At 37.4% G+C, this 14,488-nt stretch overlaps 1 protein-coding gene across 2 annotated transcripts in view; it reads left to right on the forward strand.

Annotated features, from left to right (window-relative positions):
- The window catches only part of KIF5B (kinesin family member 5B), a 31,622-nt gene extending 17,520 nt beyond the window's left edge, over positions 1 to 14,102 (forward strand). The window contains exons 12-26 of one of the 2 annotated variants that reach the window (XM_064400068.1): positions 306 to 499; positions 1,440 to 1,508; positions 2,601 to 2,807; positions 4,552 to 4,695; positions 5,323 to 5,511; positions 6,376 to 6,493; positions 6,834 to 6,895; positions 7,009 to 7,118; positions 7,295 to 7,396; positions 9,313 to 9,373; positions 9,481 to 9,552; positions 9,729 to 9,833; positions 10,334 to 10,550; positions 12,265 to 12,394; positions 13,786 to 14,102. In XM_064400068.1, the coding sequence (XP_064256138.1) occupies positions 306 to 499; positions 1,440 to 1,508; positions 2,601 to 2,807; positions 4,552 to 4,695; positions 5,323 to 5,511; positions 6,376 to 6,493; positions 6,834 to 6,895; positions 7,009 to 7,118; positions 7,295 to 7,396; positions 9,313 to 9,373; positions 9,481 to 9,552; positions 9,729 to 9,833; positions 10,334 to 10,550; positions 12,265 to 12,394; positions 13,786 to 13,792 (1,787 nt within the window). In that variant the 3' untranslated portion in view covers positions 13,793 to 14,102. The remainder of the gene's footprint in view (positions 1 to 305; positions 500 to 1,439; positions 1,509 to 2,600; positions 2,808 to 4,551; positions 4,696 to 5,322; positions 5,512 to 6,375; positions 6,494 to 6,833; positions 6,896 to 7,008; positions 7,119 to 7,294; positions 7,397 to 9,312; positions 9,374 to 9,480; positions 9,553 to 9,728; positions 9,834 to 10,333; positions 10,551 to 12,264; positions 12,395 to 13,785) is intronic. The other variant, XM_064400121.1, reaches the window with a different exon arrangement.
- The last annotated feature ends 386 nt before the right edge of the window (positions 14,103 to 14,488 follow it).

The following is a 14,488-nucleotide window of genomic DNA, read 5'->3' on the forward strand; positions in this document are numbered from 1 at the left end:
TGCCAAGGGAGGGAGAGAGTTTTATGTCTTCTGGGACAGTTAGGTGACTTTCTAGAAGATAAGGTTTGATGTGTAATTTGGAGCTCATCCTATTTCAGCCAGTTACTCTGCTACGCTTTGTGGTAAGCAGGAAGTAGTTTGGATGATCTAGTGGTCTTTTTTTTTTTTGTACCACGTAATCAGCTGAATTCAATTGCTTATTAACTGTGTAAAACTGTTAGTAGGAAATATGTAATACTTCTCAAGGATAATTTTGTGGGAAATATGTCATGGCTAACTGTACTAAAATAAAGTTTACTTTTAAGGGGAGACGGTACCAGTTGATGAACAGTTTGACAAGGAGAAGGCCAACTTAGAAGCTTTTGCAGTGGACAAGGATATTAGTGTTATTAATGATAAACCAGCTACCACAATTGGAGTAACTGGCAATTTCACTGATGCTGAGAGAAGGAAATGTGAGGAAGAAATTGCCAAACTTTACAAACAACTGGATGACAAGGTATGCCATTCTTGCTTAATGTAAGATCTCTTGAAAATATGTCTTGAACTATATTATTGTGTGATATGTCTTCAGCGTTCTCAGGAGGAGAAGCCAAGGGGCAGCTACAGATCTTTTCACTCTTGTGACCCAAGGGAATGGCCTGAAGTTGTGTCAGGGAAGGTTTAGGTTGGATATTAGAGAAGGTCCTTCATCCAGAGGGAGGCTGAGCACTGGAGCAGGCTCTCCAGGGAAGTGGTCACAGCACCAAACCTGACAGAGTTCCAGAAGCCTTTGGACAATGCTCTTGGGCACAGGGTGTGATTCTCAGGGTGTCCTGCACAGGGCTGAGAGTTGGGCATGATGATCCTGATGGGTCCCTTCCAACTCAGCTTATTCTGTCATTCTGTGTTTAATTTGCCAATATTCATTTGTTAGCTCAGCTTGTTTAAGTATTTGCTGAGAGTGCTTCCTCTTAATTCTGATTAAGAGAAATCAAAGTTGCCTTATCTGGTGCTAAGGGAGTATAGTTTGTTACTTGAAAAACAGTGGATGTGGGAAAATGAGTAATTTTAAGACAATTTTTTTTTCTTTTCACATTTTGGATATTTTATTTGAAATAAATAAAATAAAATTTAAGTAGTAGTACTGTATTTGAATAGAAAAAATATTTTAATTAACAATTAATTATTCCTTTGAAGTTAGAACAACTTGGACAAGACTTGCAAAAACACAAGTATAAGACTTTTGTCTCTGAATCATGATGTATTACACATAAATGCCAGGTTAAGAGCCTAATGAATCAACCAGTGAAAACAATTGTTTTTTACTTTTATTGCTTTGTTGTGTAATTATCTTGGAATAGAGAAAAGTTAGGCACCTAATGTCTGCTCTCTTGTAGATGATTTTTTCCTCAGTGGTATTTGTCAGTTTAATGAACACAGTCTTATTTCAAATGCAGGATGAAGAAATTAATCAGCAGAGTCAACTAGTAGAAAAACTGAAGACACAAATGTTGGATCAGGAAGAGGTGAGTTTTGCTCTTGCATCTATATTTTATTTTCATTGTCTTTCCATTGAAGAAGTTGGTGCTATTTGGAATAGGTCACAGTTTCTGTCCAAGGAGTAGAATGACAGCTTACTGCTGCACAGTAGTTCTCTTCTATGCTTTATCTAAATGCTCTGACTGTTCATTCTTCCCACCCACACTGTGCTGATGGCCAAACTTAAACCAGCTTTACTTGAATCTTAAGTATCCATGAAGATTGAAAGAATTGAAATATTTTATGCAAAGACAGCCCCAGTTGTCTTCCATATGCAGAGTTAGCAGGTTGTCAGAACTGAAGGTAACTTGACTGAATGTAATAAATCTGTTTTAAGGTTTACTTCTGGTCAGTTGCTGTACAGAGAAAGAAGGGAGAGGAGGGAAATGTATTGTCCCATAATGAAAAAGGAAGTATCTATGTGTTAATTGACACCATACTTGCTAGAATATTCAAATTATTTGTATTCACATGTTGCCAGGGATGTAAATTAATGAGGGAAAATTCCTAATAGTAATGAAAATTTCATTTAGCCAAAATATTAGAAAAATTATTTCTCTATAGCAGAAATGTTAAAAAAGTAATCTTTGTGTGCATATTCAGAAGGAAATGGGTCAATGACTAGGGAAGTTGCAGCTACTGTTGAATCTAATTTAAATTTTAAAATCTAAATTTTTTAGTAATTTTACCCTTTGTCTCATTATTCTTCAGCACCTAACAGTGTTAAAGTGCTGGAAGTTTAGTCCCTAGATTATTGATAATTTTGGACTCACGAGTAGTGTTCAGTGGCTTTTTTGAGAACTTGCAATATTCTGTGTGCATTTCTAGTTGCTACTCCTATGTGTAATCACTTCTATTTTTAGGATATTTTAAAATGTGAAGAACTGTGAATAGAGATGGTGAATTTAGTTGTTCATTATATTCTGGTTTTGGTATCCTTATTGCATGAAGCTAGTCACTAGGAATGTAGATATAAGCTAAAAACATTAATAAAATTAATAAAATTCAAGATATGTGTGGAATTTTCTTAATGATTATTTATTGTTGTATTTTTATTAAATCTCTTGTCAATGTTGCAGCTTCTGGCATCAACCAGACGGGACCAAGACAACCTGCAAGCAGAGCTGAATCGCCTTCAGGCTGAAAATGATGCTTCCAAAGAGGAAGTGAAAGAGGTGCTACAAGCCCTTGAAGAATTAGCTGTCAACTATGATCAGAAGTCTCAGGAAGTAGAAGATAAGGCAAAGGAATATGAACTGCTTAGTGATGAACTCAATCAAAAATCGGTATGAAATTAGGATAAGAAATGACTGACAATCTTCAGTGTGACTTTCTTGCCTTACCTGTATTTCTTAGTCATTTGAAAGTGTTTCACAAGGGAAAATGAGATCCTAAGTCTAAAACTTAGTTTTTGCAGGGAATGGTTATCTAAAACCTGTAAACTTAAGAAAAAATGTATGGTGATTATTGACCTAGATAGTGCTTGTCTTCTTAGCGCCTGTGGCATTTTACTGCCTGAAGAGTGTTCAGAAATATCCGAGGTGTCAAAACTTAACACTTTCATTACATGCTGGTTTTGTTTGTCTTTCTGGGGAAATCCTGACTTAAGTGTCTTCTCTTTCCAATCTTGAAGTTGCAGTGAGCATGCTACAGTTTTTCCTGAAAGGAATATGTATTTGCCTGCTGTGTGTATGGAGTGTGATATAACTTACCTTGATGCCTTCAAAAATAAGCAGTTTGGTTTACTTTCTGAAAGAAGTAGTTGGGGGTGTATTCCACAAGATAACCCTTGTTAAAATACAGATACAGCATCAGTCTCACAAGCTACTGTGCACCTCCTTACATCCCTGCAAAGTTTCTGAACTGACAGTTTTGGTAGCCAGTTATTTGGTAGCCAATCCGTTTTAAGCAGTTAATGCTCTATCTATTGTCCTAAAATTCTAAGTGCTGGAAAGGATCAGCACGTTTGGCAGCATTGCAGACAATATTAATGGCACAAGTCTCACTCTTCTCTGTTCTTGAAGATGATAATAAGGGGGTCTGAGTCTTCTAGTGGCTGTCTTCCAATTTTCACTTAGTGTTCTACCAAGTCAAATCTTACTAATGGTGTAATTGAAGTTCACAAGATCATGAACCTTCTCGTTAAACTTCTGAGTATTCTGAACTGAGTAGTCTTCACTGGTCACTTGCATCACTTGAAGATTGGCTGAAAGTCAGAGAATGATGAAAGAGTCTTACGAGCAGCATTTAAAGTCTGTTGGAGTAGGCTTGCTGTCTGTGTATGATTCTGAAGTGTATGGTTTGTTTTTTGGGGTTTTTTTTGTTTGCTTTATTGATGTAGTTTTTAGTTATAGGTACTGATTCTAGATATTATAACTAACATCCACTGAGTGTCATGAATAACTCAATCTGCAAGAAAGCAACTGTTCAGAGGTGTCATAAAATCAGGACATCCCAGTCTGGCACTGCTAACCCATGCAGTAACCATCCTTTGGCATCTCTGCCTGAAACTTTCCTGCTGTAAAACTTCTGGTCTTTTTTTAAAACTGGAAAACAAACAGCCATGTCTTGAGCATGTGAGCTGCTGAGCTGCGGCCACTACAACCACAGCAGCTCAAACCAGCTGAAAACGTGCTCAAGAATAAGTGTTGTGCTTGTGAAATGTCAGTACTGGAAGAGTATTCTCATTTTTTGATTTGCAAGTAGGGAAGAGTTAAGAGCCCTGCAGATAGGGGTGAAATTGTTTTAATTTACCAAAATATGGTGGAAAGTGTTGGACTTGCTGTCCATTTACTTTTTTCTATAAATGTGATTCCTTGCAATATTTAATTGTATATAACTTTAAATGCTGTTTAACAGTGTTAACACTAATTTTGCTGCAGAATTTTAAGATTTTGTGAGTTGAAGGTTGTGTCCCCAGTAGTTTTTAGTTCTTTCAGAAGAAATGCTGGTTCTCTGTAAATAGTATGACACTAGTTCCAAGAGCAAGAGTGTGTTTTGTTTAATCAAGGGTAACTTCTTTTACTCTAGGTCACTTTAGCCAGTATAGATGCAGAGCTTCAAAAACTTAAGGAAATGACCAACCATCAGAAGAAACGAGCAACAGAAATGATGGCCTCCTTACTAAAAGATCTTGCAGAGATTGGAATTGCAGTAGGAAATAATGATGTCAAGGTAAGAGTTAATCACTGCTGTCTTCAGTGCCATGTATTAAACACATGCATTTTGGATAGATGGGGGCATTTTCTTAGTATGGTAAAAATTACTGGGTAGGAAACTTCATCTGTATTAGTAATTTGGACAGAAGCTTCTCCATTGCTTGTATTGTGACTTAATCAGGTCCCAGATGGAATTTGATTATGCATAGCCAAGGGAAGAGCAGGTATGATTTTTTTCTGAAGCAGTGTTCTCATTCCTGTTATCAAACTGCTGCATGAAGTAGTCATAATCAACAGCATTGTCTTGGAAATCTAATACTCGCCTACAGTGATGATCGGGATGATACTTACATTAAAAACATCATGAGGATAGGAAATAAAAGATAAGGCAAGAATATAAACAGTATTAGAAATCAATAGTGAATGGTATTTCCTTCTTCAAGCAATTCGTTGTCTTTGTACAAACTTCTAAATAATCAATCAGAAAACTTAAATACCAAAATGTAAGTGGTTTTTTTTCCATTAAGTTCTGTGGTTATCAGTTGAGGCTGGGGATGTGTCCTGGGCATTAAGATGCTCCAGTGCACTGTTACTTCACTTTTGTTATGTGAGCTTTCTGAATGTGCTGTTCCACCCTTTTCAGCAGCCTGAGGGAACTGGCATGATAGATGAAGAATTCACAGTCGCAAGACTGTACATTAGCAAAATGAAATCAGAAGTGAAAACAATGGTGAAACGTTGCAAACAGTTAGAAGGCACACAAGCTGAAAGCAATAAGAAAATGGAAGAAAATGAAAAGGAGTTGGCTGCCTGCCAGCTCCGGATCTCACAGGTAAATATTTCTCTACAGTGCAGAGTGTTCTTTATAAATTAAATTCATTAACCTTTCAGGGGGAAAAAAAAGTTGCAGGGTTTTTTTGGCACCTGACAAAGCACACTGTGAGTGAACAGCCATAGGACTCAGCTGTTTCCTTAGTACTCTCCTCAGATTGGATGCTAAGTAATTCTGCATGGCAGGATGTCAGAATTCCTGCAATTTATCTGTAGCCTGCTAATGCTTTTGTAGCACTTGTATTAAAAACTGGAGTCCGTGTGTTCTCCATCACAGGATTCTTTACAAATACAAGTCTTATAAAAGCAGTGGCTAGTGGGCACTCTGCCTGCTAATGCCCCAGGCTGGAAGTGGGAGAGGTAATAGCAGAATAAAATTCCAGGAGGTTTGTATAGCAGATTAAATTTATTTCTAATGTGAGAAAGGCCATTTTAATGTGATTGTTAGAAAAGATAAGTAATGTGACTTCTAACACTTTGGAAAACTGTAATCTAAATACGTAGTTTAATATTTCTGTATATTGTTTTTCATACAGATAATCATCTCTTTTAAAATCAGGAGATGCATATTTCAGGGCAATCTTCTAAATACAGTGGGCCTCTTTTGCCTCTTAGTATTTAACATTCAAAACATCTCTTCTCTCAGCCAAAAATATATTTCATTCCAACCCAGAATAAAGACATTGTCTTAAAGGCTACATTACAGATCTACTTGAGTGGTCATGTTCTTCTAAGAGTCTAGCTGGCACCATTTTTGTTTTGAGATGAGGTTACTTGTTGTGTAAAAAATAAGTATGAACCATTTATGCAGATGTAATTCCATGGTACCTAGTTCCAAAGCAAATTAATCTTTTCATTCCACAAGCATGAAGCCAAGATCAAGTCACTGACTGAATATCTTCAGAATGTGGAACAGAAAAAGAGGCAGCTGGAAGAATCTGTGGATTCCCTTAATGAAGAATTAGTTCAACTCCGAGCACAGGGTAGGACTTGCCTCCCTACACCCCACCCACCACCAGCATTTTAACAGTATAGTGATAAATAGAAAGTGGGAATTGTTCTGTTTAGGTTGAAAGGTAGAGCTACAGAAAGGCTTTTTGCTACTGAACATGTAGAATTAATCCATTGTAAAATATGTTTGGTGCTTGAAAGAACTGTTATTGATAGGATTAGACATGTTACTAATTTAATTAATTTTTGTGGTGGGAGGGCACTTTTTCCAAATTGTAAGGTGTTGGCAAGAGAGGGGAAATCAATGCCATCATCCATGTGATTGCGTAGATATCTGGCTGAATTCTGTTTTTTGTTCACTATCCCTTCTAGAAAAGGTCCATGAGATGGAGAAAGAGCACTTAAATAAAGTTCAAACTGCAAATGAAGTCAAGGTAAGGCAATTTCATTGCTCTAAAAAAGAAGAAAACCCTAACAACCCAAATGCCCTGGAGTGAAGCCTGGTGGTAACTCGGAGCATTTAAATTGTTCTGTTTTTTTCTAATAGCAAGCTGTGGAGCAGCAAATTCAGAGCCATCGTGAGACACATCAGAAACAAATCAGTAGCCTGAGAGATGAAGTTGATGCAAAGGAGAAGCTCATCACTGAGCTTCAAGAGTAAGTGCTTGTCTTTATTTTAGTGGTGCCACATGTCTCTGGACTGGGCAAGTACAGAAGCACAGTACACTGGAAGGAAGTGGTGAGAGTTTCCTCCAGAGCTGTCCTTCTGACTTCCATTTTGTTACTGAATGGGCTGAGAGTTTCAGCTGATAAAATATTTACTTTGTGTTCAGCCAAAACCAGAAGATGATGCTTGAACAGGAACGTCTGAGAGTTGAGCATGAGAAGCTGAAAGCGACTGATCAGGAGAAAAGCAGAAAACTTCACGAGCTTACGTGAGTGATAATAAAAGTGGTGCATAAAACAAATGAGTGTGGGGAGGCTTACTCTATAAACTAGTGACATAATATGATGCAGTGCCTCTCACTTTGTAGTATGCTTGTGAAGAGGCCTTCTTGAACCTTTTTTTAAAACCTTTACACTGCATGAGTACTTAAAATAGGAAGCAAAACTATGAAAGGTATGAAGACCATAAATGTTTTTTGTTATTATGCTATTTTCAATTTGCAGCTAAGTATTGTATTCTGTGAGACTGCAAGAGTCTTCTAACAATTCCCCTTACTCTTTTTCTGGTTCTTGTTTTCTCTTAATCTTTTTATGGTTCTTATGTGATTTAACTTGTTAGGTGGCTCTCTTTGGTTTATTCTTAAAATTAAACAGTTGCATGCTTCATTGATTAACTAAATACAGTATGTTAGTGAATTAGAGACTCGAAAGTTAGCGGAAAAATGGAATTACATTCTGCTTGCAGATAAGTATCCAAGTCAAGCTCAGAAAGAGTTCTCAGCTCCTAGAAATCTGACCTTAATCTCCTGGAAATCTTTCTAAGTGTATCAGTTATAACCCCTTCCTGGTGCATGCAAATTTATCTTTCAGAAGCTAAAAATACATTATACTTAAAAGTACTTTTTGAAAAGTTCTTTTTGTCTGTGTTTAAAACACACAGCGGTTTTCAGGTGTTTTTATCATGGTATTTGAAGTAATCAGACTGATTTGTGCTGGTAACCAAGAAGCAATGCTTGCTTGCTTTTTTTTTTTTTTTTTTTTTTACTTTTTTGTTTGTCCTGTTTAACTGACTAAAATTTTAACAGTACTCTGGTCTTGTGATTCCATCTTATTTTGATTTATTTATCTGCCACAATGATTACAAAACTTACATTAACTACAATAGGTTTTCTTGTAAGATTTGCTATACATTCCACATTATTGCTTTCTATTTCAGTTTGTAGGCTCAGCTGCATCTAGCTGACCACTTTAAAGCACCTGCTGTATAGGAACATTGCTCTTCAAAGGATTTGCAAAGTTCTAAAAATTGTATTCTGTGTCCTCCCCCAGACTTTTTGAATCCAGTTGTTTTCCACTGAATATCATAAATGTGCATGGCAAATGACAGACCAGGAACAATGCAGATTATTCACTTTAATTTTTTCAATTTGAAGTTGTAGAGGATGTCTGGACCTGTTTATCCAGAGACACCTGGAAAATGGATAGGATAGTGACATCATTTAGAATATTTTATTAGATCAAATGTTTGCTCATTTAGCTGTGAGCTAGTAGTGAAACTGACTAAGTGAGGAGAAATGCCTATTTTGTGACTATTTTGTCATGGTAACTGCACTGACTTACAGTTCTGACCAAGAACATTTCCTGTGCAGAAGATGCTTTCACATTAACTGGCAAGACAGCAGCTCTGTACACTGATAATCATCAGGTTCTGTTCCTGTACACTGACAGTGTTGTTTATGATGCTGGTTTTGCCAATGTGTTGAAAGTGAGGTGTTAAAGAAAACAAAGAAAAAATTTTTAGTCTGGCACATGATACTTATCATATCAGCTAGTCACAGTTAAGAACATTTGTAGAATAAGATCTCCCCAAATACTCACTCCAGAGTGGACTCTGAGAGTCTTGTCTTTTACTGTTCTAGAAACTTCTATAATTTATCCATCTGAATGTACTTGTTTGTATTCAATATTAAGAGTACATCCCTCTTTTCCTTTTGCAACTCCCCCAGTCCTGCCGCCCCCATGCCATACAGATTTCTGAGTGTCATCTGTTGGTTACATCTTTAATTTAAGACTTCAACCAAAGGACTTTTTTCATTTGTACCATAGAGTGTTAATTACTCTAGTTCTCTAAAAGAGCATTTCTGAATTTTCTAGGGTATTTCAGGAACAATTTATTCTCTTTTAGGGTTATGCAGGACAGACGGGAGCAAGCGAGGCAAGATTTAAAGGGTTTGGAAGAGACTGTGGTAAGATAGTCGGAATATATTCCAAAGCAAATGTCAATATTTGTCTTTTTCTTTTTCTTTCAGAGTTTGTTTGAGTTGTTTTGTTAATTTCTTGTCTTTAACTGCAGGCAAAAGAACTTCAGACTCTTCACAATCTTCGGAAGCTGTTTGTTCAAGATCTGGCTACTAGAGTGAAAAAGGTAATGTGGTGCTGTAGTTAAACTTGTTGTTTCTGAGAATGCGGCATGAATTTCAGTTTAGAATTAAATTAGGATCTGATGTTTATTTGGTTTAATTTTTATGGTTTGAACTTCATATGCAAGTTCAGATTTGTACTCAGCCTCCTGTCTCCCTCCATGTGCCTTTGTTTCTGCAGAGTGCTGAGATCGACTCAGATGATACAGGAGGCAGTGCTGCACAGAAACAGAAGATTTCCTTCCTTGAGAATAATCTTGAACAGCTTACAAAGGTTCACAAGCAGGTACAGTGAGACTTTATTTCAAATTTTAGTGAAATTACTCCAGATCCATTATTACAGAAGCAACTGTCTATTGGTCATAAATAACCTTTATAAGTGAATACTTCTACATCTTAAGTGTGTTTCTTGATACAGGAAAACTTTAGTCTGTTGTTTTGTAACATAAATTAGTTAGCTGTTTTAAGTACATGTGGGTGTATAACAAAATAGCTGCATTTAAACAGAACGGGATCCAAGTTTGTGTTTAGACTGCATATATGAATCCAAGGGCTGTTTGCCTGTCTCAGATGGAAGAGGTCCCTCTGTTGGACAGCAGGTTCTTCCACAGTGACTGATTTTTCAAATGACAGTCTCAATGGCACTGACCTGCACAGATTTACTAAAAGCTTTAGCAAAGTTAATATAGGTAAGCCTACTGCTTTGCCTCTTTAGGTATGAGGAGGGTATTTGGTTAGCTCTCCCTATGAAGGGACATAAGAAAATACTCAATTCTGTTTTTGTAGCTGGTACGTGATAATGCTGATCTGCGCTGCGAACTTCCTAAACTGGAGAAGCGACTTAGAGCTACAGCTGAAAGAGTCAAAGCTCTGGAGTCTGCGCTGAAGGAAGCCAAAGAGAACGCTTCTCGTGATCGCAAGCGCTACCAGCAAGAAGTAGATCGTATAAAGGAAGCTGTAAGATCCAAGAACATGGCCAGAAGAGGACATTCGGCACAAATCGGTGAGTAAAGAATCCCCTGCCCCCTAAAGCTTCATCTCTCCTACTTTTTGTTTTGTTTTGTTTTTGTGTATATGTGCGTCTTTCAGCCCTCATTGAAACTGCACATGCCAATGTGGTCTGTTTTCTACTGTGAGTTATATTTTGGTTAACAGACTGTGTGTGGAGGTGGTACTTCATGGTTGTTTGGATTTTTATTTATTTTATTTGGCTTTGGAAAGGGCTTACCAACCTAGATTTCTAGCCTGAATATGTTACATTTCCTGGAAGAATCAGTACACTGCATGTGAGTCTTAATCTCTTAGATTATTCCAATTCCATTCCAATTTCTAAGACTAAAGAAGTATTTCAAGGAAACAAGAAAGATTAAGCCATCACCTTAAGCAACAATAACAACAAAATTGACCTGATATTAAGGGGCAGAGGAGCAGACAGAAACCCATAATATCCAAAGATCCTTAATTACCTTTTCAGTTCTTTGTTCCAAAACATACAATATCCATGGCCCTCTCTAGGGGAAAATAACAGAAAAATGGGAGGGAAGGTGGAGGCAAAATAGTCGTATTCCTTTGCTCCTCCACCTGCCATTACTCTGTCGAGTGCTGAGGATGGAGAAGGTGTATGACCTGTGGAGAACTTAACTGTGCACGTTGCACTACAGCTGTAGAACTGAAGGACTTCAGTCATCAATATACTTCTCTTAAATGTTAATGTGACTAAAATGAGTGTTGCAGTTAAATTTTGCTCATGTTCTGCAGGTCTGCAAAGAGCTGTTGCAAAATTGTTTAAATTTTTTGGTCACATGAAGTGGCAGCTTGCAGACAGGTGCTTTTTTTGTGTCTAATTTTCTCTCAAGTGGTCTCCAAGAAAACAAACAATTCTCTAGTGAGCTCACCTGAGGTATACAGCCTCTTGTGATTAAATGTCTAGATGACAATGTCTAGTCATGTCTTCCTGGAGATCAGTTTCCTATAAGGCAGTAATTGAGAAGTGTTTCTCTGCTGCAGCTGCTGCCTGTAGATTCTTTTTTGCCTGCTGAAATTTTAAGTGCTTCTCTTTAATATTACAGAATTTTGTTAAGTCCTACACATACATTATGTGTGTTCTGTTGGGAGCTAAGAGCAAAACTGATTGAAAATACAGTTTATTAAGTGTATGCAGCTTATGAACAACCTGTTGAAAGTGCTGGATTTTTACTTTGGCTATAGAGCAAGTTTTATTTTTATGTGGTGGTAGGTTGATGAAGCAGTGTTATCTATGGAGTATTGGTACACAGAACCACCTGCAGGGAGAGTAACTAATGACTTTATCAATAAGTAGATGTGGGAAGGACAGCAAGTATGATTCCTTACTGATAACTCTCAGGAAGCTGTCTTAGTGTTGTGTCTTCCTGGAGTTCTTATTGCCAAAAAAAAAAAAAAAGATTCATGGAAGGTAATGCATTAGGTGGCACAAATAATTCTTGTAAAGATAATCCTTATCAGAAGCTTGTGAGCTTTAACAGGGAGCAGTAAAAGCAAAACCTTGTCTGTTTTCCAGGGTTTGTTGTAGTTGACACTGATCTATTGTGTTCTCAGAATGCCATCCTCTAAACTTGTTTTCTTATGCAAAGTGCATTCAGTTGTGACTATTACATTTGGCTAATGATATCAGTAAATTTGAATAATCCAAGGTATTGTTGTGTGTATATTTGTAAGTCACATTTCTTGTCTTGCAGCTAAGCCTATCCGCCCTGGCCAGCATCCAGCAGCTTCTCCAACTCATCCAAGTGCAATTCGCGGTGGAGGTGCGTTCACCCAGAACAGCCAGCCAGTCGTGCTGCGCGGAGGGGGACGGCAAGACAAAGTGTGAGTTTGTCGTGTAGCATTTTTTAAAATATGTGATCAAACTACTTTGTGATAGGTTTATTACAGTTCATTCTGTGGCATAAAGTCACTTGAATAGTCAGATTAGCTCCTCCTTTTTAGAGAATTTTGTAGCCAGTGGAATGGTATAGTGTATACCTGACTAAAGATGCTGCTGCTTTTCTTCTTAAATGTGTTTGCTGTGAAATGGTAATTCTGATAGTGGTCTGCAGGAGTAGAGCAAAATGTGGAAACAATCAATTGGAGATGATTACCAGTCAAAGACAGTAGCCACTGTTTGGGAAAAGAGTGGACATTTTAAATTCTTTTGGCTTGCTAGTCTATTTTCAAATATGATTTTCTTCAGGAAAACATTCAGTGATGAAATAAAATTTACCAGATTTTTACATGTTATTTATTTGCTTTTCTTACTGTGTTTGCACACTGCTTCATGTGTCAGTGATTTGGAATTATTTAACAGAAGAATTCACGTCCTTGTCCAGTAAACTTAAAATGTTAGCCTAGCTAAAATGCAGTTACCGAAATGGAAATGAAATGTGCACACACTTTAAAACATCTCTAATCTCCAAAGTAATTACATGTTGCCTGGTATTTAATATGTTTAAGTTGCTTTACAGAATCATCTCTCTTTTTATTAATATCTGCTTTATAGTTGGTTGATCTGTTGTTCACCTAACAGTAATGCTGTACTTTATATTCTCTGTTGTCATCTTCACTTTTGAATGTGTCTATAAATATCTTGTAGACATTCCCTTAGTTAATGATCTGCATCTTCAGTTTGAAATACATCTAAAATGGGGTGGGGTGCTTGAAATCTGCGTGCTCCTCTTCTGAAGGGCTCCAGAACAGCTTATGTCAATCTTGTTTCTATTTGTTTCTTTTCATTAGCTGACTGACTTTTCCAAGCTTTCTCTCCAATTCAGAGAAAACAGGGCTGTAGTACTAGTCAAGGTATCTGGTTCTGATCAGAAATATCTCTTAGTAAATAAGAGGTTGAACTGATGAGTACTTTAGCCTTGAATAACTTTTGCCTTGAATGACCAAGGAGTTGCCACTAGCCAGGAATAGCAGTAGCAGTCATGGGAAATGGAGCTGGGCTCTAAATGGTTTCTGGCTCTTATGTTTGCTCCATTATTGCAGTCAAAATTGCATGCAGTTTGTGGTGCTGTAAAATCGTTGGTAGCAGACAGCATTGCTTAAATGCTTTGTGTGTTGTGTGATTTCTTATTTTAAAGTGGGATTTTTATTAGCACTTATCTGAGTGGTTTAAGAACTGGGCTCTTAAAGGCCATGTAAATAGTGATGTGGTCTACTGTAAATGTAAATAACTTTGCCTTTTGTCTTAATTCTGATTTTTTTTTTTTCATTTACAGTTGCTGAAAAGTAAATGCAGCAGGAGGAGGATTGGATATTGTGTAGAGGGAGTCATTCCATGACAATAATCTCTCCTTTTGGGGACTGTAGGATTATTTTTTGAAAATTGTATAAATTGTACCTGGCCTGTACAGCTCTTCCCCCTTCTACAAATTCTGCTAACTGATTCCCAAAAAAAAAAACCAACTAGAGTGCAATTTTGGCGTCTTGAAAAATGACATGTTACTTAAAGTGTAGCTCTGCTTATTACACAGTTTGTCTTTCATGTCTTAAATTTAGTCTGCACTGTGCCAAGCTGAATGTACGTTGAGAAAAATCTTAGTTCAAATTTTCTAGTTTAATTTGTGTACATCTTATTGTCTTAGGGAATGTGCAACAGTGTTTAAGTATACTTTCATTTTTATCACTTCACATAACACTACATGTCCCACTGAATGAGGGCGGCACTCTGCATTGCAGTTCTCTTTTGGAATGCTGCACAGAGCATGGAGCTAACTGTGTTTGTGCAGGGTGAGGATCCTGAAGTGCTGGCACGGCTGCCTCGAGGCGCCGCGCTCCAGAGCGCGGAGAGAGCAAGGCTCTGTGACTCATCCCAGAGCCCGGCCACCGGGTCACCTTCAGTTAAATGCTGTACAGTGATGAGAGTAAACCTGAGTTTACAAAAAAGACTTTGGCAATGGATTATCCCATCTGTCCTGTTCC

This window comes from Passer domesticus, chromosome 1 (genome assembly GCF_036417665.1).
Source record: "Passer domesticus isolate bPasDom1 chromosome 1, bPasDom1.hap1, whole genome shotgun sequence".
Lineage (NCBI taxonomy): Eukaryota > Metazoa > Chordata > Aves > Passeriformes > Passeridae > Passer > Passer domesticus.